Here is a 26,592-nt window from a genome sequence, read left to right as displayed (position 1 = left end):
CGTGGCAGGACTTTTTCTTTAGGTTTCTCGTCTCACCGGAGGACAAACCGCTTCAATATGAGCAACGCAAACAACTTGGCTAAATTTAATTTCATTCTCATTACCTTGAAGCAAAGCAATCATCTGTTTTGAGAAAAAAAGCCCATCATTACAAATAAAGCAATTATCTCTCTTGCATTTTTTCCCTTTTCTTCCTGCTGCTTGGTATGATGGCATATTGTGGACAGAGCAGTTAGAAAAAAAATGTTAATTAATTTTCCGCCAAAAATCTGAAATTTTTTTAGTAATTTCTGAAATTTTCTAGAAAAACTCTGAAATTTAGGCTTAAAAAGTCAAATATTTGCAAGTAAATAATCAAAAAAATTCTCAGAAATTTTCTAGAAAAAACTAAAAATATTTGGCCGAAAATTAGCTAAAAAACGTTTCGGAAAATTTGAAATTAATTTCAGAATTTTTTTCAAAAGATTTTGAGGTTCCAAAAATTTTCTAGTTAGAACGAGAAAATATTTGATTTACAAAAGTGGAAATTTGTTTGACAAAACTAAAAAATTTAGAGGTAAATCTCAGAAATTTTCTAGAAAAAAAATCTATAATTTCTCCTTTTGAAAAGTAAAAAAATTGCAACAAAAAAATGTTAAACTAAGAAAGTTTCTAGACAAAACAAGGAATTTTCAGAGCTCTTAAAGTGGAAAGTTAGCTAGAAAAGCACAGAAATATTGAGATTCTCAGATTTTTATTTTTTTTTTTAGAAAATTTGAAGTTTTCTTTATTTCAAAATTTAAACATTTTTTAAAAGTTGGAAATTTCAAAACTGTCAACTTTTGAAATGGAGAAAATGTAATGTTTTTTTCTAAAAAAAATTCTGAGATTAAACTAAAAGTTGTGTTTTTTTTCTGGAAAAGTAGAAGATTTTTTTCCAGGAAATTTCTGAGTTTTTTTGGCAAAAATGTTACTCCATTTTTTTCTGTCTCCGATTTCTCTAATACGTTGTTGTAGTTTGGACTTAAGACTTCCTGAATGAAGCTTTCAGCGCGTTTCCGCTGCAGATCCAAGCAGATCAGAGCTGCAGAAACTGGAATATGGATTTTTATGTTTAAGCGATGCTGCAGAGGAGCTCAGCGCACAATGAGCAGCAAGTGTAGGCTTCAGAAAAAAACACGAACGCGTGTGCCTCTTGTTTCGGGCGCAGAGACAAAGGCTCGTCTCCCAGCTGGGCTCGGGCCAGCAGCAGAGTCTCTGTTTCAAACTTGCAGTTTGCGACCGCTCCAAACTGTTTACAGCAGCCAAATTTCATTTTCTGCTCCCAAATCCGATCGCACATTATCCTGTACATTGCATTAGCGCTCTAATCTTCCCTTTCTCTTCCTGCGCAGAAGAAAGAAGCGCCTTCATGATTAACCCACTTTACAGCAATAAATAAACGCATCATCCAGTAATGTACACCAGATTTAATTTGAAGGGGAGGGAAGGGAAAAAAGGCTGAAATCACTGAAATGTAATGAAAAATAACACAATGCAGACACCAGTGGGCGCCTTGGGAATTAATTTGAATGCTTCTTCATTATTTTCCTCTCTCTGCTTCACTCTGGATTGGTTTTCTCTCAGCCGACTGCCTGACATTTCCCCCTCACATTCAGCTGCTGAAATGCCTTCAAAACATACAAGAATGAAAAGAAAAAAAACACTTTTTTAATCAAATTAACTCCTCTTCCTCCATTTTCATCACATGAAGCCCATATTGCTTTTGGTTTCCCATCGTTGCTTCGCCTCAAACCTGCAAAACAAAAACAAAAAGCATCAAAAACCACAGAGAAGTGGCTCCGCCGCGCCGTTTTCACCCAGAGCGCCACCCGCGGGAGGGGCGTGACGGCGGACGTAAACACAGAGACATGAGGTGGATGTCTTACCCCCAGGCGATCTGCCTCTTCCTCTTCCTCGCTGCCCTCAACGCTTCCTCTTCCTGTTTGCGATGCACAAAGTCACGGCAATCAGCAGCCTGAGCGATTTGCACAGCCATCTATTTACAGACGGACAGAAAAAAACGGAAATGAGTCTTTTTCTGTGAAACGCCTCCCAGAAATCACCAGAATACCTTTAATAGCAACGTAAACACAAAACTATCCCTCAATTGGACGATATGAGGAGAGTCAGAGAGTCACTAAATCAGCTTTATAAACTTTTCCAGCACCACGCTTTGAAGTTAAAAACAAAACAAACTAATGTAGAAAATAACAGCTTCAATTTAGTAGTTCATGACAGTATGCTACAATCTACAGCAGGAATGACAATATTAACTAAAATATAACAAAGTTTAATGTTCTGAAAAAATGTGAAAAATTCTCTTGCTTAGAAATAATAGACATAGAAATAATTACGGTGATTATAACTGACAAAGCAAAAAAAAGATTTATCTTCAGACAGAGAAAAAAATGTATCTGAGTTTTTATTGTAGTTAAATACGTGGTTTTAACTGTAAATAACATTTTCCAAATGTAGGCTTTTAATCAAACACTGGATTGTATTTCATTATAAAACTGCACTGAATATCAATACTTTCATGGACTTTATACAGAAATCAAGAACTCTCCAAACCTTGAAAACACCTACACACCTCTGCTGACCTCTGAAAACATTTTTACTAACATCTTTAAAATGACACAAACGTTTGACACCAGTTTCATTGACTTACACAGGTGATGCTTGAAGCTAATTGTGATAATAAACGGAACCGGATCGGCCGGTTTGATGACCTGGATGGTTCGGAAAAGACGTGTGATCGACGAATCGGTTTCCGTATAAATAAACAAATAAAATAAAATGAAAGCCGTTTCACTTCACCATTACTTTGTGTTCGTCTGTCAAAAAAAACAAACATGTTGGCTGTAATGTGAAATACTTTTGCAAAGCAGTGGATGTTATTTAAATAAAGTTAGTCAGTAAAACATGTTAATTATACAATGAAGTTCAGTTAAACTAAATTCAAAGAGCCTTTTTTTTTTTACTTTTTATTTGTCTAATTTAGTGTTAATTAGTTTTTAGAGTGTTTTTAGTTAAACATTGTTTAATTTTAATTAGTTCCAGTAGTAGTTTTAGTTTTCATACTTAGCTTAATTTTTAGGTGCAGAATTGAAAATGTATACATTGACTGGGTTATGAATACTCAGCAGTATTTTCAAAACCTTTATTCAATTAATGTTGAATAATCAGCTGACTCCGGTGTTTTCTATTAACTCTGCCTGTTGGCATTTTGCAGACTAGTGATTGTAATTTGACATCAAATTATGGAATATTGCTTGATGTGAAATGCTTAAGTAGGGGGAAAATGAATTTCACGTCAGTTTGAAAGGCTAATAAATAAACTGATTCATGAACATGAAAATATCTAGAATTTCAGTATGTTTTAGTTTTATAAACACGTGATACGAACACTTTTCATATTATTTACATCCGCAAATTTGGAAACACTGGAAAGCAACAACATGATTCTTTTAGCCGCGGCGCCGCGGTGGAACAATCCCGTTGACAAAATGAAACCTGGAGATGAAGCTACTATTTATTTATTTAGTGGAGCACAGCAAAGGGAAAAATAACGCAGAAAAACTGTTGAAGAATAACTCAAAACCATGTATTTCTCGGTCTCTATGTCGGCTACGCTGCAGACAGATTCGTTGCCATAGCGACCAACAACAACGCCACTTTATGCTTCAGGATTCGACACCAAAAAACAGACAAACATTTCCCACGTAAAGAACAGAACATTCAGTCTGTTACAGTTTTTTTTTTTTGGCTTGATGTTTATTTTGCGATTATTAAAAAGTGACCGCCGTGATAGATTAGCTACCACTGCTACTAGCTAAGCTAACACAGCGGTGCTAGATTAGCTAATTTAAACAGCTGCTCTACTGTCAGAGTTGGTGTTTAGGTCGAATTTTTTATTTTTTACCTGAAACGAAACGCATTGAATTCTGCAGCACATTTACATGTTATGTTATAAAAGTCAAGCTAGCATAGCTGAACTACTTCCCACGTCCTCGCTACTGCTTTTCTTAATTAAAACTTTTTCCTGACCTTGTTGTGTTGACAATTACTAGCAAAGCACTGCGTCCCTTTTCCTCTCATTCATCAGTTGTACATTTAAGATTTAATGCATTAAGTTGATAACTTGACGGCTAAATCCAACGCTAGTCATCTTCAGCTAGGAGTTATTTTGCCCTCCAGCAGGGGGCGTGATCTCAGCCTGCAGTGGGTCCATTAGGGCCATTTAGTTTTAGTTTTTCCCAGTTATCATTTTTATTTATTTCAGTTAAAATGTTTTCTCAATTACATTTATTTTGTTAGTTTTAGTTAACTATAATAATTTTACTCGTCACCAGAGACTATTATAAATTTTTTACATTTTCTTTGTTTATGAGTTCTATTGTTATACAAAGACAAAAAGAGTCATTTTTATACTTTGAGATGCAGCTCATATCCCACCCCAAACCCAATTAATCAAGAATAAATGATGTAATAAAACTACAATCCATAATTAGAGACAATCTCCACCATTCTGCAGATTTTGCACCAGAGTCGTAATGGCATTTTTCTTTTTTTTTTTTTGTCTGCGACTTTGTGTGTTTGGAGTGAAGCAGAAATCAGAAGATGAAGAGAATGACCGTGACTGCAAGAGGCAAACATTGAAATCCCAGGGAAGACATGCGCGCATTGTGAAGCGCAGTAATCCCAGTAACCCCAGACACACAGAAGCCCCGAAACAAAGGGGAAAAATCCTGCCGCTGCTTTCACTCCTGAGATAGGTTTATTATTCGAGCAAAGGCGAACTTTGATAAACAACTTGGAACAATTTCACCAAACCTTTGGATAATTCTCTGTAATATTCAGAGCACAATCAGCGGGGAGAGCAAGTCTTAAGGTAATGAAGAAATGTGCCACCACTGTGGAAAAAAAAAAATGTTTCAATTATAATTAAGTGGGATAAACTTTATTAGAAAGACTGAAACTAAAATATCTCTTAATGCATGCTGGGATTAAGCAGGTCAGAGCGAGCAGGCAGGAAAAATTAAACTCTAAAGGCTTTTTATCACCATATTTCAGGAACCAAGGGTGTAAAATGTTCTAATTTGGGATACATTAAAAGCCATAAAGGTCTTTCAAAAAGATTAATGGTACTTTGCTTGGATTTAAGATAAGGGCTTCGGCTGGCTGCAAGTGCTGGGCTGCGGCTGGGCCCTGCAGGCATTCATCTATACAGTCACTGCAAGATTTCTGAACGCGTCTGAATAACCTGGAGCACACAGGCTGTGACAGTTCTGCACTTCTCTGCCATTTTATACGTTTTAAACTCCCAGAATCGTGTTTTTCTCCACCGTAAGGGATGAAGGCTCCACTGTATGCAGCAGATTTCCAGATAAAACGTCTTGATGGGGGAATGTTGGGGTTAAATGGGTCAAATCGACTTAATTTAGAAAAATAAATGCTGATAAACTCCAACTGCAACTGAAGGATTCCTGGATCAAATAAAAACAAACAAATGACCATAAAAAATGGTATTTTGACTGAAATCCAGACTGACCAACATGATGTGACCAAATTTGGTCGCCTGGCATCGTTTCCTGTTTGGCTGACATGAATGGATATGTTGTCACTTTATGTGGGAAAAAAGAGAACAATTTATAGAAGATATTTAGATATAAATCTAAAAATAATATATATATATAGATAAAAATTTGAACCACTATAATTTATAGTGTTCCTGTAAGATTTCCCATAATGATGCAATTCATTAAGATATTCAATGTAATATTAGTTTTTCAATCCTTTTTATTTTTACTTTCACGTCTTACTGACATTTTTCTGTTGTGTTTTAATTTTTTTTATAATAAAATAGTTTCTTATTTGTTGTTCTCACTCTTTTCCATAAACCTTTGGGATTTTTTTTCTCATAATTTTGTAATTAATTGTGATGTTCAATATAATGTTGCATTTTTATCTTTTTTATTTTTACTTCTTTAACATTTTTGTTTGCCATATTTTTTTAAATATTTCTTAATAACTAAATTTTTTTCCTATAATGTGACGCCATGAATGAATTTTCCAGTTATCAGTTGATGCTCCATCACAACGGTGTTGATATTATTCTAGCTGCAATGTAAAATAAAGACATTTTAAATGCGTTTCCATCTTCTCCAGTGTGCACCTTTGATTATTTACAAGGTAACTTCCTCCTTTTACAACAAACTTTTTTTTAATAATTCAAAGATTTTAGGACAGTTGAAGCATAAAAAAAACACAACAAAGACTCAAAATCATTCACTTTAACTGGAAAAGAATAAGAATAAAGTGAAAAATGAGAAGATATTTGCTCATTTCGGTTGCAAATCAAACAGAAGTGATGCTAAACGGTTTTATTTGCAGATTTGCGCGGAGCGTTTTTACACAGGATTACCCACATTAACCAGCTCTCCTGCAGGTCTGGAAAACGCCTCCTGCTACATTCCTGCAGCAAAGCTAAACCCCCCACTTCCCTTCAAATTCCCAGCATACCCTCTGCTATATTTAAAGCTTAAAGGTCTTTAATTTTATCAGTTTTAGTCTACACTCCCTGATTGTCTTTACTGCGGCTCAACATTAATGTCAACCAAGTTACCTAGGAGACAGAGCAGATCAAAGAGACAAAAAAAAGCCCTCAAATGTCTGATTAATCAAGCCTGCAAACAGCTTATTTCTTTTAGCCTGCATGCAAGTATGAAAATGAGATTCGGAGAGCAGTACATTGTGCAGATTTGTTCATTCTTATCTGAACAAAGCCAGCGGCAGCTTATTTCATGGATCACTGGCACTGTCAGCGCCGCGGCGCCGAGCAGGTGACGGCTCCTCTTTCTGCGCCGAGAACGAAATTAGCAAAAAGTCGGCACAAATTAGCCTCTCATATTTTCAGTAATATGACATTATTTTTCATTTACTTTTTTGATCCACTTTTCAGGATTTTTTTTCTTTTTTTTTTACCCACCCCCCTTCCTCCTCCTCTTTCTCCTGCGTGCATCTTAGTGCCAAATCCTTTCACATCAGAGGCTGGTGAGAAATCGCACTGGAAGCACAAAGCAGGAAGAGACAGGAAACCTCCTGCGCTCTTTGTTTATGTGGCTCCTAAACGGCAATTCTTCCCACTCCATCACATATTAACATACAATTAATTGTCCATCACGGCCGTTTCTCTTTCTCTCCTGTGTGGCCTCTCCTTAAAAAAAAGATTTATTCAGAGGATTAATTATCTGACCTTTAGAAGACTTGAAGAAAAACAAAAAAATCAATGCACAATGGCGGCGCTGCAGCGGCGGCTTAAGGCCACTAGGAGGGTTAAGTCAACACTGTTTTCTGTTCGGGTCGTCATGGAGATCCAAGTGAGGACTCAAACATGGAGCCACAAAGAAATGACGCTGCTTAAATGTAGAAGAGACAGAGTCTAACACTTTATTGCGTCATTATGCGGCAATTAAAGGCACACAAAGACAATGGCTGAACCGGAGGAAAAAATGCGTCTCTGTGTGGATGAAGTGTTAAAGCTCCTATTAACAATATGAAATAAATGATGGCTTTAAGGAAGAAATGGCCTTAAACCCATTCATAAATTTCCTATCCAGGAAGCCTCTTCCAATTAAAACGTGTGAGAGGTGGATTAGCAGAGGCTATATGGCTTTGCCTCACTAAATCACCTCCCCGAGCTGCTCCGCTGCATTTGACGTGTAAACGATTAATGACCAGCCTAATTCCTTTATCACACCACCTTAATGCCTAAATAATGTGGCCTTAGTCAACTTTGGGAAAGCAGGGCTATATAAGAGAGGAATGAATATCAGATTAGGCAGCCTGGGTGCTATTTCAGGATGATTTCTTTGGAGTGAGGATGAATGGAGGGAAAAAGAAGAAGAAGAAAAAAGTGTTTTTAGCTGAGAAAGCTTCAGTGTTTCAGGAACAACGATGGGGGTCAAAAGGCCAAGAGGTCAATCAATACCACCCAGATCGGGTTGCAGACTAAGGTTGGGATGTTGGAAATCTGTACGTGTTTTCACACCTGATAGTCCAGTAGACTCGGTGGAGACTGGGGACTAAAGTAGCAACATTTGTTACGTTTTCAGCTGCTGCGGTTCACTTCCACACAAACCCTTTGAAAAGCCTGTTCCCCTCCTGGCCTGTGGGGGCGCTGCACCAAAAACCACTGGAAAAGACACTGAGTGCAACTTCCTTTTTCATGAAATGTGAACAAAAATAAAGTGGTGTCAGATTTTACCAGTTGAAGGAATTTTTTTTGTCTTTGGCAAAAACAACGAGTCATTTCTACTGCTAGCGCTAGACTAGCGTGTTTGTTAGCGCATATGTTAATGCTTACATTTTACAGAATCATCATTATTATTTTTATTTTAAACATGTAGAAGATTTTATTATTCTTGTTAAAGTATACATTTTCAATTTTATATAGTTTTTGTTTTATTTTTTAATTTGGAACCTAATAAAAAGAGAACAAAAAATACAAAAAAAAATAGAAACAATCACCTATTAGCCTGTCACAATAAGAAATAAATCAATTATTGAATGAAAAAAAAACAATATTAATCATTTCTATTTGCATAATTTATTTTCTCTTTCTATCAAAAACTGGATGATAAAAGTTTTCAGTTTGTTTGGTCTCAATTTTGTTTACAGAGACATCATAATTCATTTTATTTGTTGTTCTTGTTGTTTATTTTGGATATTTAAAATGTTTTCCAGTTCCAGTGTTAAATGATCATTTAAATTTAAAATTTGAGAATGTGATCTTACAATATTACCATTGTATTATTGGTCTCAAACCGTTTATCGCGATAACTTCTGGGAAAATATATCATCCAGTAAAACTCAATAATAATAACGTGATTTTGATTTGAACTAACTAGTTTGAGCCGCAATAGATAAATTGAAACAGATTCTCCTGAGAACTTAATGATAATTTCATAATTGCAGCTAAAAATCGCAGCAATTTCAACTTCAGATCCTGAATCCGTCACCTCTGTGTTGCTGTATTCCCACAAAAGTTGATCGTTCCTCTTTGGGGAAGGTTTTTGTAATCTTGTCTTCACTTTAACAAACAGAATTACATGACAAAAAAAAGGAAAAAGGAGCCACTCTGGGACTGAGAGCGTAACTCCACTTCCTTTCTGTTAATCTGATTCCATGTCATGTCATCTTCAGGGAATAGACAACAAAAAAATCTCCAAAAGTTTCCCTGCTTTGTGCCGTTCCATTATCTCTCCCCTTCTGAGGAGGGAGGCTTTGAACTCACACTTAGAATAATATGCCATCAACAGTTTCATAAGCTAATTAGAAAAAAAAACAGTTTAATTAATGAGTGACTGGCAATAAAATGGCAATCATAAAAAAAGAAACCGAGGGTGCTAAGCTTCCACTACCACCAATTAAGGCCTAATTACAAACAAATTATATATGTGTTTTGCTGTGGGCTTTAATTTAAAAAAATGCTTTAATTAAAAGAGAAAACATGCTAATTAATTAAACAGCACACAAATCTACATTGAAAAGTACGCTTTGTCTATCAAGTAATTAATGAAATACAATAATCCAAATGAGATTCCCAGGCATTTGATAAAAGCTTAGCACCCGTTTCAAAAAACCATTTCAAAATGAAGGGGCGAACATTTAGTGTGAGTCACACTGAGATACAATATAAGTTCATTCAGTGATAAATAAAAGGAGAGTTAGCCTAAACTCTGCGCTGTAGCCTGGAGGAAGCAGGCTGACGCAGGGCGGAGACGCTCAATCTGATAAAAAACACTTCCCACAAAAGCTGCGCTCATTAATTTTTTTTGATTGCAAACAGAAGGTGGTGAGAAAAAAAAGGTGTTAAATAACATAAATATCATGAAACCCTCTTAGTTCAGCTCTTTGTTTTAACTAAGCCACCATGTCTCCTCTGACAAAACGCGGCAGCACCTTTGTTCGGCGGCGTTTAGGCGAGGCTTTCCAAAGGGTAGATTTCAAGGACAGCGGGGCTTTTCCTTTCAGCCGCCTATTGAATCATGAGCTCAGACATAATGAGGGACGCTCCATAACCAGCCGCAGAAACCGCTCCTGCTAATGCATATTCATACGCCTAATTATTGTGCAGCCTATTAGGAAGGGAGCAATTTTCAAACGGTTTGGCTAATCAGGTTAATCTGGGTGAAAACGGTCCATTCAGAACCCAGTAAAAAGGCCAAACTGGGTTTTTGGGGATGTTGTGGCATTTTGTTGCATATCAAACGTATCCAAACCTTTTGAACTTTTACAACTAGAGACGCATCGATCCACTTTTTTCACTTCTGATATCGATACCTGAAGCTTGCCATCGTCCGATCCAATAAATAAAAAAAACTGAATTGATTTAAAGCCTTTTTCTTAAACACAAATATAAATTTACTTAATTAGAAAATTATTTGGTAACTCTGTACTTAAATAGCTTCACTAGCTTCATCAAACATGTAAAACAACTTCAATTTGTTTAGTCAGTAAAATCAGGAGTAAAACATCCAATTTAAACTTTAAAACATAAAATCTTACCAAGTATATTTGTTCCAGTTTCTAGTATAAATATCTTAGTACACTGGAAATAAAACAAAGTAACTTATAAGTAACTTTTCAACAAAATATAAGAGCTGGTTTTAAGTGAATAATTTCTTAATACTGATGAAAAAGTTATTGTTTTATTGGCAGATTATTTATCTTAAAACAAGACATTTTCCCCAAGTTATAATAATCTCCAAGTGGAACCAGAACTTTTTCTTCAATATTAAGGAATTATTCACTTAAACCAGGCTCCTGTATATCTTGCTTAAAAGTTACTTATTAGTAAGTTTTGTCTTATTTTAACTTTACTAAGATATTTTTACTAGGAAATGGATAAAAAATACTTGGTAACATTTAGTGTTTTAACAGTGTGAAAGTGACAAAAATTATAGTTTGAATATTTTGGTCAAACATGTAAAAGATAAACTACAACAAACCTTCTGTTCAAAGGTTCAGAAAGTGTAATTATGGATTCAAAATATAAGGTAAAATGAATAATAATGCTTAGAATCAGGCAGAATAGATCTGCCCTTATAGATCAGGACACTGTCAGTATCGGATCAGTTCATCTCTAGTTCTAATTAGAAATGGACCGATCCAATATTAATATCAGTGAAGATGTTCCCAATCCATAAGGGCGGATCTATTCAGTCTAATTCTATGTTTGTGCTCTGAGTGACGGCATGTTTAATTATTTATACATAAATACGCACAGAGGAAATGGCCTTAGCGCTAACGCAGAAGCTAACAGCTTTCTTATCTCTGCTCTTAGGGATTCAGCCAATCAGCAACAAGCAAAGTGGAATGCAGCTGCTGGATTGGCTGGTTTGCCAACGCCAGCCAATCATGTATCAAGTAGCACTGCGTCTTAATTTTCAGAAAAATCTGTGACTACCGATCCACGAACAGTTGGGGGACCAACGTAATGACAAATGGTGATAAAATAGTCTTTACATTTTGAAACAGGCTTATTGAAGACACCTATCACTTAGAGGCCATTGATTTTTTTCACTAACCTGCGCACAGTAATAGAGTTTATTTTTATTCATATTTATTGATGTTCTTTGTTGAATAAAAAGTGAAGAAATTAGCTAAATGAATAAAGATTCCTTCACTGACTTGTAGTCGATATTAAACGTTTCTGTTTCATACCTGATAAAGTTCAGCAAAAATGACTAAAACTAATTTAATAAAAGTACTAAATTTTGCTTATAATGAAAAAAGCAGCATTTCTTTAAAACCAGTAAGTAGAAAAAGAAAAACCGGATTTCCAGATTGTAAAGAAACGCCATAAATAGCTTAGCTAAAGCTTTGTTTAAAATGTTTTTAATATTATTTATTTACCTTAAAAATGGAGGTTGTTGCATCTTTGGAGCTGTTAATACTTTCACTTTTAACAAGCAGGAATTAATCCAAAATCAAAGAGGCTTTAAAAGCTGAAATGACAATAAAACAAACACCTCGAATCCCAATAATGACGCATCAAAGACGGACGGAGAAGCACATATCTCAGAATTAGTTCGGAGCATTCACAACAGGTTTTATTTTCTCCCAATCAAATTATTTTCATGCTAAGATAGAAAAACAGAAAAGTGGAGCAAATGGAAGTGATTATTTGAATTGCGGGAGCTCTAAACAACAGAGACAAACAGTTTTCTTTCTGTAAACGCGCGATTCTGACAGCCGGCTCTCCCTTTGCTTTGAGGAGATAAGAGCGAATCCGTTAGATTGAGGATGTAAATACGCTGAAACATTGTCGCCCAGCGTTTCCCTTACAAAGCGATGCCTGAAAGGGACAAACGGGCCTCTTTACTTCTTCACAGCTGTCGCAAAGATTTTACATTTTTTTATTTTAAAGAAAACCTTTTCTTGTTCTCAGAGTAACAATCCTGACAGAATAACGTTGTAAATTAAACATCATCTAAGCCTCTGTGGTTTAAACGAAGGCCTCAGTTTGAACCTTGAAGTCGAGATCATCGATCTGGTGAACGTAACAAACCAGCGGTGTCCAAAATGCGGCGCGAGGGCCATTTGTAGCACTTCCACTGATTTTGTGCGGCCCTCAACTGCAATTCAAAAATAATCCAAATGTAATCCCAAGATGCAGATGGAGACTTTTGATTTTTAAAAAGGGTAAAATTATTACCAATTAAACCAATAAAATGTAAAGACTTTTATTTTATTGAAGTTAATTAACTTCAAAATTTATTACTGAAAATAATTTTGTTCAGTCAAGCCCAAAATGAACGGAAAACTAGACGCTTTTCTTTAAAATCAGCAAACATGCAAAATCTACAATTAATTTTAAGATTAATCTAGAAAATCTAGGAGTTCCAAATGTCAGAAATGTGAAAATCTAAAATTTTGAGACTAATTTCATAAGATTTCTAGAAATTAGCTTTGAAATTTTGAGATTAATCTAAAACATTTTCTTGAAAAAGCGTTGAAATTTTAGAGCTCCAAAGTCTTTTCAAGAAACTTTCAAGAAAACAAACCAGAAATTTTGAGAGTAATCTCAGAAATTTTCTAGAAAATAACTTGAAAAATTTTGAGTTTCAAAAGTTGAAAATGTTTAACGTTTAAAACATTCTAAAGGTCAAATATTTGAAAATTTCTGAGATAAATTTTTAAATTTCTGCCAGAAATATTCTGTTTTTATTTATTTTATCTGCAACAGCCCTAAAACACTGCTGTAAAATCCCCTTCAACTTTTGGCTCTACAATAATTATCTATTTCTAAAAAATTTAATCGTGATACTTCATTTGTTTGATTTATGTTGCTTCTTTTGGCCTGCGATTACTTTTGACTCGACAGTTTTGGCCCATGTGACGAGAACTTCGGACATTCCTGCAATGACTGTAAAAGTAAACATGCAAAACTTTGCATCACTTTTGGTTTTGGTGACTCCAATACAGTCAGTTTCCCCTGAAATGAAGTTATCACTGCTCAGCAAAGGGTGTCTGCTGCCAAACTGCTGTCAGGCCCCATCACGGTTCTGGCGCCGGGCGGCGAGGAGCGGAGAACCTCAGCTCAGGCTAAAACCAACCCGGCAGCACCGTAAGAGGCTTTCAGGAGGGAAGAGCGCAGGTGCCACTCAGCAGAGCTTTCCTTTAAACTCCAGCAATCTGCTGCTGGTTAAAAACGGGGAATGAACGGAGCGATGTCTATTAAAACTGGAGCGTGTTGGTAACACCGGTCCAAACGATGGAAGAGCTCTGAGTCCGGTTAGAACAGGAAAAAGAAAGTGCACCCTGGGATCCAAAACATCTAAAATGCTTTCATGTTTTTTGCTTTTTTTTCAGTCACATGTTAATGTTTGAGATCATTAAATGGATTTTATTATCTGAAAAAGATAACTTGCCACACAGGTTTGTTTTCAAGAATGAATCTTAATCAGATTTAAATCCAGGTTTTGACTAGGCCTCTTCAAAGCTTTACTTGGTCTTCATGCTGCCCGACTCTAATACGACTGGAGTAAATGTTGGGGCAGAAATGAGAGAATGTGTTTCTACTACCCATAAAATTACGCAAATTGAAATTACAAAAATGAATTCGCTTAATGGCAACATGGCAATTTAGAAAAAACTCGTTTTTGATAAAAACCTTTTGTGCCTGATGTTATTTTTTTCTTTAATCAAAATAGTTGTCTGTCACTAAAATGTATTGGACATTTTTTTTATCACCGCACAAGTCACGTGATCAACAACTGGATGTTACTACTGGCAGAAATGACAAAGAAGACGACAGGAAGTAGTTGGACGATGATGGTTTGTAGTTTTTCTGGCTCCACCAGAGCTCTCACAGCATCACAGTTCATTAAAAGCTGTTTGTCGTCCCAACGTGTTGAAGCCATGGCTCCTCTGTAAAACTGCAGCTTCCCCAAAATGCCCCATATGTAGCCGCTTCCAGGTAAACTGGCTTGTCACGTAACTGTTTACATCCGTTGATGTAATGATTTATCGCGTGAACAAGCTTATTCATGAGTGATTTTAATTTAATTTTATGCATGGAAACACCACAGTTTAAAATGGTGTTTTTTCAACATTAGCCGAATATAGACCAAAAAATGAAGTTGCAAGTAATTATTGAAACAGCAAAACAGCCCCAGCATAGTATCAGGCTGACAACACGAAGTAGGCTAAGAGATCTCTAAAAACAACACATCATACCCTGATCTACAGAAACAGAACTGAAGATTCTTTCCCACCAGCCATGCTTAGTCAGCTTTAATCAGTTTGACTGGAAAGTCCATTTTTTGGGGGTGAGGTGTGAATGCTAATCAAACTCTGGTCCACCTACAAACCTCGGTCTGGGTTTGGTCAGACGTCACGATTCAGCAAAAAGAAAGAAATATTGGGCAAAATGGCCTCCATGGCGAAAACGTCTGCTGACCAAATTTAGATCCGTCTTTTCACGTTTCCCACAAAACATCTCTATGATCACAAGACAAAAAAATAAACTTTTTCCAAGATGTTTGCCTACTTAGCTGTTGCATTCAGTTGTTTAAATAATGTTTATATGTATAAATTTAATAAACTTTAAAGTTGACAAACCCAAAAATAATACAAATACAGTTTACTTGTAAGTTGAATTCTCCAACTTAAGCAATGAGTGAAACAGAAATTGACTGTTACTGTTTCATCATATTTAACACTGAATACTCCATAAATATTGCCATGTTTACAGTGGTTATTTATTCATATATTTCACAGTTTACTGTAAAGTGTATTTCAATTTATTCTGTGGATTGCAATAAATACACTTATATACAATTTATTGTAAAATAAAATAAGGGGAAAACAACGAGTAGCAGCCTTACCTCATTCGTTCTGGAACTGGCAACTATCATATAAACAAAAACTGCAAAAACACAAAATCTTACCAAATATTATTGATGAAAAAGTGCCAGTTCCATTGGCAGATTATTTTACTTGTTACAAGACATTTATTTCATCTTATAAGTTAATTTATCTGCCAACTTTTTAATCAATATTAAGAAAATATTTATTTAAAACAAACTCCTATATCTTGCTAAAAAGTTACTTTTAAGTTAGTTTGCCTTATTTCAAGGGTGTTAATATATTTTCTCTAGAAACTAAACCAAAATTATTTAGTAAGATTTTGTATTTTGCAGTAAACAAGATGAAAATATGAAGCATATTCTTACATTTTCATGAAGGCAAAATTTTGAGTATTATTCAAATGATTTAGCTGAAATTCTGGCCCAACAATAAAACCAGAGCCAACATTTAGTTTTTTTTATTGATTGAAGCTCATTTGATGCTGCAAGCGACACAAAACATAAAACAAAGACATTGAAGTTTGTTGCAGCTCAGCACTGTATAGCTTTGTGTCTTTTAAACCAAATTTACATGCATGTGTGTATATATCTATGTGTGTGTGTGTGTGTGTGTGTGTGTGTGCGTGTGTGTGTGTGTGTGTGTGTGTGTGTGTGTGTGTGTATATATATCTATGTGTGTGTGTGTGTGTGTGTGTTACATTTTATGCTAAATTACATCCAAGCCACTCGATCTCCGACGCCAGCCTCAGTAAAACTTCAGGCAGTGCATTTAGGGACACGCACACTTCAAAGGTATGAAACTCTTACCTGCAGAATGATTTAACAGTTGGCTTGAAAGAAATGCAGCCGTTCATTAAAAAGCAGAGCCAAAAGTCCTTTAGACACTGCAGCACTTCAAAACTAAGGGGAGGGCTTTCCATTAACTCAATAGGAAAAAGGCTGCGGGACTGAGCGGCGGATGTCTGCGTGTGTTTTTGTTCCTCTCTGTCTTTGCAGCAGAAAATGGCCACGGATCCATTAGCTTGATTTGTCACAGCGGGCACAGCCCAAAGATGGCTTATCTATCTGCTGAACGTACCTCTCGACTGGCGAGTCTGTCGCTCATCTCCTCCGCCTTTGCAATGTCCCCTTCAGCGACGGCCTCCTCCATGCTCTTTTCCAGGCCGGACTGCGGATAAAAATTCAGTTTTTTTTCTCTCTTTTTTATTTGAAATGCGAGCAGACAGAAAGCGAGAGAGAAGAAAAAAATAAATCAAAGTAACTTGAAAATTTCCCCCAAGGCTGTATTTTTAATATGATCGCCATTACTACAAATATGTAGATTTCGCCTCACAAATGAAAACCTCTTTGATTGGATATTAGTGAGGAAATCTTGGAAATGCTACAGGAGATTACCAATCATAAATGTGATTCTTTAATTACATATTTCCATCACAGAGCCGCTGACAGGCCCCAGGAGGCCAAATCTTCATCAAAGTAAATAAAATACACCAGATCGCAGTCGTAAATATTAATATTTCCACATTAAAGATACTCAAAACCAGTTAGTAGTAATATTTAATCTACTACTAACTACTATTTCACTTTACAGTAAAAATAGTTTAGTTAAAACAGGGACAATGTACAAAAAACATGAAGAAGCACCAGATTTAGCTCAAGCTACTCACAATTTTATTCTTATGTTATCATCAAGAAGAGTTGTGTTATTTCAATTTTTTCTCATACTTTGACTATTCTTGTATTTTTATAACTATATTACTATGTCTTTATTCTCATATTATTAGAGCTAAGTGCTAAAAATGCACTTAGCATTTTTGAGCTAAGTGCATTTTAGCATCCAATAGTCGCGACTATTGGATGAGTCGTGACATTTCTACAGAGCCTGGAAAACATATTAGGGGTAAACCGTTAAACTGTTTGAGATTTCCTTCATTTTGGTTGATCGTGATCGGCTGATATTAATATGAGAGACTAGGGCTGGATAATGCAGCTATCTCAATATAAGCGTTTCACATCAGTCGTTATTAATGATTATTAACTAGTTTTTTTGTTTTAAATACTTCCAAACTATTTATCTGACCTTTCCTCTTTTATTCACGTTGTCATTCATTTTTAAGCAGTCATAAGACAGCAGTGAAACATTAAACTGCTGCTGTGCCAGTTACTCAACAAGTTGTTGCTAGGTAACCAAAGTCGGGAGGAAACTTGAAACTGGTTCTTACCCAGCAGGTTGTTGCTAGGCAACCAAAGAGTGAGTTAACTTTTCAGATTTTTGCTTGTGAAGAATTTTCTAAATCCTGAATTAACTCCCACATCACAATGAGGCAACACTTTGACGTGGCTTATACACCATACAAACTGCTTTATAAAGCGCTGTATTATGTTGAGGTGTTGATTTTTATTTTATTCATACGAACATTATTTTGTTTTATTCCTAAACTTTGTTCAATACTTTATATTGTGCTGGTTTTTTCCATTAAAACTTAGCTTTCTCTGGGTCAGTGCTAGGGCTAAGAAACAAAATGTAATTAAATTACAAGAATAGAGTCGCAACATTACGAGATAAAAGTAGCAATGTTACAAGAATAAAGTCAAATTATTATGGGAAGTCACAATAATACGAGGAAAGAGGTCAAAATAATTTGAAAATAGTCATAAAAATACCAGAATAAAATCGTGTGACTAAAAGTCTGAATATTTTGAGAATAAAGTTGCAATATGACAAAAACGTTATGTAACAGCACCAGAATAAACTCATAGTAGAAGAATAAAAATGTAAAAAGAGTAAAGTTGTACAAGAAAAAGTCATAATTTGAGAGTAAAGTCGTAGTAATATGAGAAAAATGTTGTAATGATATGTGAATAAAGTCACAGTATTACCAGAGTGCAGTTGTAATATTAGAAAAATGAAGTAACCAGTGTTGGAATAAATTATTTTCAGTTACAGCTACTCCTTTTGTCTGCTAACATTCAGACTTCTTCTCTAGAAAAAAAATCACACTTTCATCTCAAGCGCAACAGACAGGCTAATCTTATCACTAAACGTCACAGAACATAATCCCTAATATTCTTCTCTGTGTCAGGTTGAGTCATTACAAAGAATCCACACGTCAAATCGCATGAGACAATCAGAAGACACAGCGGCACAGAGACACAAAGGATGTAAAGGTGTTACTAACAGCGGCTATAGAGACAGAATTAAAGCTCAGAGGACAGGCTGGGAGGCTTCGTTACCTTCGGAGGCGGCTTGGAGCAGGCAGGGGGTTGAAATCGATCGTTCACACCAAAATACTGCTTCAGCTCCTTCCAGTGCTTCTCCCGGCCGTCCTGTCGCTCCCTGACAACAAAACATTTTAAATATATGTGGACAAACAGCACTGCAAGGCAAACTGCAGCTTGGATAATTTAAAATAAACCTTCCTGGTTCGGTTGCAGTAAATGAGAACAGTCATGAAAGAATTACTGGAACATTACTCCAGAAAATCCAGAAAACAAAACATGTTTGGCACTTCTGGCATCTCAAATGAATTACCAACAAGGACATAAAAATATATCACAAGTTAGATTTTATAAATGCAAAATGTCATACTAAGGCCTGACAACAAATCAAAAATATATATTGCAATAGACACATGATCAGTATCAATAGGTAATATATTCAACATTAAATATATATATAATATTAACAGAACCGCTGAACCTCAAAGTGGTTGGAATCAACTAACTCACTCACTCTTTGGTTACCTAGCAACTCACTCACTCTTTGGTTACCTAGCAACAACCTGTTGAGTAAATTCCGCAGCAGCAGTTTCAAGTTTCCCCACTGTGCCACAAAACTGCTTAAAAATGAAAAACAACGCTGTGGAGTGAAAACTGGATAAAACAGCAAAGGTCACGCCTCCAGTTTGGAAGTATTTCAGATGTTTAAAACATAAAACTAATCAGTAATTATCAATGTTGACTGATATGATACCATTTTTAGCCATGTTGTCCAGGCCAATTTCATACTTTTCCAGACTTATTTTTCCCAGCATTTTCATAACATTCAAAACATTTGGATAATTATTTCATTAGCCAAACACAAAACAAGATAATGCTCAGGATTTATTTAGATTCAGCTGGGTGGTAAAGGAACATTTCACTACTTTCTTAGTAAACTTTGGTAAATATAGATTTGAGCAAAGAAAGATTACATGTGGAGTCCCTCAAGGATCTGGTTTTGGTACCATCTCATTGTCTCTCTAAATGAACTGGTAGATCCCTGAGCTTAGCATAATGACAACACTGAACATCACCGAAACAATACCAAACTTATAGGGGATGTTGGTGGTGGAAGGATTGGGCTGTGGGATTACTTTTGTTCAAATAATTTCAATTAAAAAATATACTTTATTCATACCAAAAGGAAATTAAATGTTGTTGCAACTCATATTATCAAAGTTTCTTCAAAATGTTGTTGTAGCTGCTGATTGTTGTGGCCAGGCCTGTAACAAAAACTAATTTTACTGGACGATAAATTGTCCCAGTAATTATTATTTATTTATTATGTATAAATCATGCTTAACTGATAGAATGAGATAACAACGTAAGTTCATCATCTGGAAAACTAATGAACTTTAATTTTGTAGAAAACATTTAACACTGAAACTGGAAGACATTTTAAATAAGCAAAATAAAACAAACAAAACAATAAATAAAAAAGAAATTAAAGAATACAAATAACTGAAACCATAAATAAAATGGATTATGAAGTCTCTGTAGAGAAAATTCACCATCAACAAGTATTAATCATCAGAAAGGAAATGATTGATTAATTGCTTATTAGGACAGGATTAGTTGTGGGCAGGAAGGATCTCCAGTAGCAGTCTGTCTCACTGAAAAAGCCTCTGACTGAAGACACACTGTAGTTGTATAACAGATAGCTGGGATTTTAGTTAAAGTGATACCATAAACAGCTGTTAATATCAGTAAGTTTTGCCACAAACCTTTCATATGTCTGCTAGAAAACCGATTCCAGTCAGATATCCAGATCAACCAATGAAAGACCCCAAAGAAAAATGGACGTTTTGGATTGGCCCAGCAAGCGCTGACAACTAAATCTGCCTTGAAATCTCTGTGGGAATATTCTCAAAACGGTTTAGGACAAGAGGAGACTCACAATCTGATAGATTTGGAGAACTTTTGCAAGGTTAAGTGAAAGAAAAGTTATGATGCTGAACAATGAAACTGAAGCTAAAGATGCTTCAATTAAGTATTTCCCTCCTACAAACGTCACTGTTTCAGTTCAAACTTCAGAATGAAGTAAATATTTTGTCAAGATCTAATGATTTTATATCACAAAACTCTGACATTTTAACATTTTAAAAGGAGATAAAATATTCTATATCCACTCTATGTTTGACAATTAAAGCAGAATTTATTAAAAAGTACTCATTTGCAGCCTACATAACATTCTTTAAGAGGTACGGTACACAAATTTTACCTGTCCTCTGTAGGTTCCTCGCATTTTCTTTCTGTTAATTACAAAATAAGGTAATTAATAAAGTCGTTTTTAAATTTGCTGAGGTAATCATGGAGTTTATTTACCTTTTTTGCGTCTTCTTTTTCTTCTTTCATGGATCTTTGTTGTCTTAATTTCATCTTTCTTTTTCCGGAGCTCCTGAAATTTCTGCAGCACACAAACAAATAAAGTTAATTCACAGCAGCTTTAATAAAAGCAGGAGAACAGCTCATCATAGGGACCTACCTGCCACATTTCCTCGGATATTCCAGGCATGCTGCATGTCCTGGAATCATCGTCGACATCGTTCCCAGTCTGAGTGGATTCACAATCATCCGGAAAGCCTGAGTTTTCAGCACCATGGCTTACATTTCCAGCAGAAAGATTCTCGACAACATAATTTTCTGGTTCATCCTTCTCCTCCTCCTCTGGACTGAGGTCGTCTTCCGTTAAATCTTTGGGTAACAGCCCGCTATACATATCGAGTCACTCATTTAAACTAAAATTATGCAAAATATTTAGCTTTACTCGGTGAAAAACTCCGGGAAATCCTTGAACTACATGACAGCTTAACACAGGCACTCGTTTCCGGGTAAACACGGTGACGTTTTTGCTGTGAACGCCCTCATTGGCTGATAGCGAATGACGTTGAGGAAACTCACCAATGACTGAATGAGGATGAAACTGAAACTGTATTTGGATGTTTCGGTTATACAAATTGAGTTCTTTTTATTATGTTTAGATTTGTATTGATATTCAAAGGTGGAATACATTCAAATTCTATGATTCTTTCAGTTCTTCCATTATAAACAGCTGAAAATCGACAGCTTAGTCGACTGAGTGCTAAATTGCAAATAGCTAGCTAGCTACATACTTAGCTAGCTAGCTGGTAGATGGATTCCTCTGAAAGTTTTTTTTTTAAAAAGTCATTCATGTACTGTCAGTAAAAATAAATGTATTGCCACTATCAGATGATGGCTCTAATCCAAATGCTACATTACATAACAATATAAAAATAAAACTTATTGTTTCTACTGTTGCAAAAATATTGTAGTAGTAGTAACTTTATTTATTGTGATTTAATAATAACGATTAGCAACCCGCTAAATTGACTTGTGATTTTTAAGTGCATATTGCATTCAATATTACTATTCTTCATTTTCCTGTTCATTTTAGAATAACACCAAGTGGATATTAGCTGGTAATTAGTCAGGCTATCTGCTCAGGTAGCCGTCCTACAGTTGGCAGCTTGTAGTTTTGAAACATTGGGAGTTATTGTGGCACTCTTTTAGCTTGCACATCATAATTTTGTATTTTTGTGAGGAGAAAAATTCCCAAACTGACATTTTTTCTTTCTATTAAGTGAAGTAAAAGTGGTATCCTTTAGTAATAATAGCCCATAACATAAGAACCCTCCAAATAAAAATCTGAAAACGTCTTTTAAGAGTTAAGGCAGTAGTTGTAAAAACTTGAATAAACTTGAGTGAAAGCCACTTCTAATTGAGGTGAGCCAGGCGACTAACAGGTTCGTGAATTACCAGGAGTCATTCAGATGTTAACCTATATTTGTGTCATGTTCTGACTCAGATAAGCTTCCTTCTATGACCAGTGGTTCGCAATTTGCTTAAAGTGCTCTGGGCATGACATTATTATTAGAATGATTAGCATGCAAATCTTGTATAGCCCCTGGCACTGGCACAGGCATCTACCCTTAAATTGCTCTTTCACATTCATTCACATTAGGCCCCCTTTTGGTTGCATCTTAATGCTGGGACCGTAATATACATAAATTATAGCCTGTATTTTGTGTGTCACATAAATGCAGGATAAAGGGTAAAAGACCCATAACTTCAGACTATATATAAAAAGGTCGATTGAAAAAGTAGTGCTTTATTTTTAATCCGGCTTGATGCTAAAGCTAGCTCATCTACATACAAAAATTATTATTAAAAACTGTTTTGATGGACAAGCGGTAATAGTGTCTGAATATAAATATTGTTATCGGTGAGTTTTGTCTTTGCTTATTTGACATAATGTTGAGTTTATGGGAATAATAATATGCTTACTTTTTAAAAAACAAATATATTTCAGGAGATATTTATTAGTAATTAATTCTCGTTATTTCTGAAATAAAGGAAAATAAGTCACAATATTACAGAACAAAGTTGTAAAATTACTAGAAAAAAGTATTCTTTAAAAAGAAATTAAATAGTTTAATAACCATTTCAAAGTCCTGCTACTGATAATAACTTGACTTTGATATGTTAAATGATGAAATATTTTCTCAATTGTAAAACCAAAGTATAACTTTATATGCTGCGCAACATTCCTCATTTTAAGTTTTTACTATGTTTTGTGTTGGAGTTATTATAATATTGCTACTTTATTCTCCTAATATTCCGACTTTATTCTGATAATGAGGTTTTTTTGTGTGTTTTTATTACTTTTGACTTGTATTATTTCGACTTTATTCTTGTGAATTTTTTGTATTACTTTAACTTTTCTTGGTATTATTACAACTTTATTCTGGTAATATGACTTTATTCTTGTGTCATTAATCCTTTTTTTCACAATCTACTGAGTTTTTTCACTTATTTCAACTTTATTAAGATGTTATTCTCATTATTTCGACTTATGTCTTTACGACTAAAATGACTTTTTTCTAACACAGCGTTTTTCTTGCAATTTTATGACTTTTTTCTCATAATCTTTTTCTCTTAGCCTCACCCAAATAGTCTTATAATACCAACTTGAGTTTTTGCCTAAATATAAATAAATAATGTAAAAGTCCTTGACCTTCCTATGATCTTAGAGATTTATCCGGTTTATTTCTGCTGCGTATATTAAAGTTGAGTGATAAAGCTTATGTCATCCTGAACATGTAAAATACATTTCATCCTCTGAAATAGGCCGCCATTAACTGGCATCACTCACTCTGCATTATCGCCACTTTAATTACATTCATGACAACACATCAGAGACTGAAGGTAAACGAAATGTACAAAGTCAACGTTAAAGCTAAAGAAATTTGATTTCCAGGTTTAAATCATTTTTTATTGATTAACAGGCTTTGTGTTCTATTTCACAGTTGAATTAATGTCTTGGCTTCCCCACCATCCATCTTCCTCTCTCTCTCCCTGGCAATGTGCTGCAGTTCATTATTTCTGTCATTTCTTGGTAATTTGGAGTTGGCTGTTTAAAACTTAGAGCCTCTTATTAAGTTTTTGGCCACGGTGGATAAGAGGCAGGACTGTAAGAGCACAGAGATAAACTAATCATCTTAAAACCCTAATTATTAGTATCTTACTGTGACAGACTGTTTTTGCGAGCCAGCCAAATTGAGCCTCAAATGAGGAAAGGCATATCTGTGGAAGTGGTAATAATTTTAAGTCATCTCGATCTGGCTTGGTGTGGCAGAATTCATTAGTGGAGATTAGCGCTGTGTGTACAAAGTAAATGAGATATCTAATAGCAAACGTGGAGGTCTGGGGACTCTTAATTTCCTCGCCAGTATGAGGGATGATGTTAAGAGGTGATTTTATATATTTATATATATTTTAATGTGGTGGCTTTGGTTATGTGGATTTGTCTGCACTTAAACCAAGTAGTTAAACCAAACAGTGTCGCTAAACTGCTCACCTCTCACCTTCCTTTGAGTTTTTGCAACAAAAACGAAACCCGAATCAGATTAAAAGCTGGCGTTTTTCTGCCAGAAGTTAATTATGTGTGTAAGGAGAAGGTTGGGGGGAAAAAATAATAAGATTACAAAGAATAATTTGCTGATATAATTACACCAAAATTGGGTACACACAATCGTAAAATACATGTATTGCTTGACCCGGGTTAGCCGGTGAAATAAATCCTCCTTCTATAGCCTTTGTTAATTTGTTTTTATCATCTCCAAGTGGTGTTTGTGCAGGCAGTTCAATTTGCATGTGTAATTCCACTGTGCAAATTGACAACAAGTAGATAATTCGAGGAAATGGGCTGGTTGCAGGCCCCTGCTATCTTCCAGAGCCTATTCATTTTGAGGAACCACTGAGGCATGAAACTCATACATCAACTATTTCCTGACAACGCTTTGGCTTATTGTCCCCTAAAATGTCATTACAGCCATTATTTATGAAGCTAATTCATTTATTAAACCATATTTACTCTGACAGAATTTGTTACATTCTATCCATGTTGTGAGCGTCTGAAAATTGTCTCTCAGTGTGGGAATCTGCACAGTTCACAAAGTCTCAAATTAAAGGATTGTGTCTCCTGAAATAGTTGGAATATTGTAGAAAACTGTAAAGCTTAAAATAAATTCATCCTTTATTGCAGCAACATAATCTCCATGTGAAAACTTAAGAAAAGTCCAGCCTTTAACTTCAGCACTTTTATTTAATGGAGGAAAATCCTACTTTAAGAAGTAATTTTTTTTTAAAAATCATCACACTGTTGATTTTGTACACATACGACCATTGTAGATAGAATAAAAAATAAATAAGGAGTGAATTTGCTAGAAAAAAACAGAAAAATGTGGAGATTAATCTAAAAAATTATCTAGAACATTTCTAGAAATTCCTGAGTTTTAAAAGTTTAAAATATGCTACACAAATACAGGAATTTTCCACAAAAGTCAAAAACTTCAGAATTTGAAAAGTTAAAAAATTTGCTACAAAAAGCTCAGAATCTTTTTGATGAATCTCAAAAATCTTCTGGAAATTTTTGAGCATCAAAGATTAAAGGTTTGCCAGAAAAACACTCTGAAATTTTCTACAAAAACATTTAACATTTCTTAATTTGAAAAGTTAAACATTTTCTAGAAAAATCTCAGAAATTTTCTGGAGAAAACATGGAAACTTCTGTGCTTGAAAAGTCAGAGAATTTGCTACAAAAAACTCAGAAATTTTGTAGAAATTTTTTGGGGGAAATTTCTGAGTTTGGAAACGTAAAAATGAGTAGAAAGAAATGAATATACAAATTTTTGACCTTTGAAACTCATACATTTCTAAGTTTCTTCTCAAGAATATCTGAGATTAATCTAAAGATTTCCGGATTTTGTCGAACAAATGTTTGACTTTTCAAACTCAGAAATGTCCAATTTTTTCTTGAATATATCTCAGATTTTCTCCCAAACTTTGAGTTTTCTCTTGCAATTTAAACTTTTCTAGCTCAGAAAAGCCCATGTTTTTTTCTACAATGTTTCTGAGATTGTTTGCTAATTTTTTTTGGCAGAATTTTGCTCCTTTTTTTCTGTCTAAACTGGCCATAATACACCGTCATAGTTTGGTAACCAGGATGAATCTTTACTTTGCTTCCACACTGGAAACTGGAATTACAAGCAGCACTGCAGTCAAAGTTTTGAAATCGGGGAAAATTTCTCCAATTGGACTGATCAGAATCTCCTACATTACTAATTGTTAGACTCTGTGAAATTGGGCAGATGTTGCTCCTCTAGAATTTCCTTTGGGTTTAGACCACTCTCCTCTTTGACTGGCAGATTTTACAAACTGGAAGGAAAGTGAAAGCTAGACAAGGGCTTTTTTTTTTTACACACAGTGACAGATTTCATGGCTGGGGAGGCACTGCGCGCCACCATCCTCCTACCACTTCCTGTCGTCTAATTTGTCGTTCCAACCAGTAGTAACATCCAGTTGTTGACTCGTGTGATGCCAAAAATGTGTTTCTATTGCAGTTTTTGTAAAA

At 35.1% G+C, this 26,592-nt stretch overlaps 1 protein-coding gene across 2 annotated transcripts in view; it reads right to left on the bottom strand.

Moving 5' to 3' along the window:
* The window catches only part of fam204a (family with sequence similarity 204 member A), a 41,528-nt gene extending 20,035 nt beyond the window's left edge, over nucleotides 1–21,493 (bottom strand). The window contains exons 1-7 of one of the 2 annotated variants that reach the window (XM_014469432.2): nucleotides 21,145–21,493; nucleotides 20,985–21,066; nucleotides 20,881–20,911; nucleotides 18,633–18,735; nucleotides 16,477–16,566; nucleotides 1,908–2,017; nucleotides 1,431–1,774 (exon numbers count right to left, since the gene is read on the bottom strand). In XM_014469432.2, coding sequence (XP_014324918.1) covers nucleotides 1,723–1,774; nucleotides 1,908–2,017; nucleotides 16,477–16,566; nucleotides 18,633–18,735; nucleotides 20,881–20,911; nucleotides 20,985–21,066; nucleotides 21,145–21,378 — 702 coding nt within the window. In that variant the 5' untranslated portion in view covers nucleotides 21,379–21,493 and the 3' untranslated portion in view covers nucleotides 1,431–1,722. Of the gene's footprint in view, nucleotides 1–1,430; nucleotides 1,775–1,907; nucleotides 2,018–16,476; nucleotides 16,567–18,632; nucleotides 18,736–20,880; nucleotides 20,912–20,984; nucleotides 21,067–21,144 lie in introns of those variants that run through there. The other variant, XM_023327624.1, reaches the window with a different exon arrangement.
* Between the last annotated feature and the right edge of the window lie 5,099 nt (nucleotides 21,494–26,592).

Source organism: Xiphophorus maculatus, chromosome 22, assembly GCF_002775205.1.
Source record: "Xiphophorus maculatus strain JP 163 A chromosome 22, X_maculatus-5.0-male, whole genome shotgun sequence".
NCBI classification, from domain to species: domain Eukaryota; kingdom Metazoa; phylum Chordata; class Actinopteri; order Cyprinodontiformes; family Poeciliidae; genus Xiphophorus; species Xiphophorus maculatus.
This window is presented reverse-complemented; position numbering and strand designations above follow the sequence as displayed.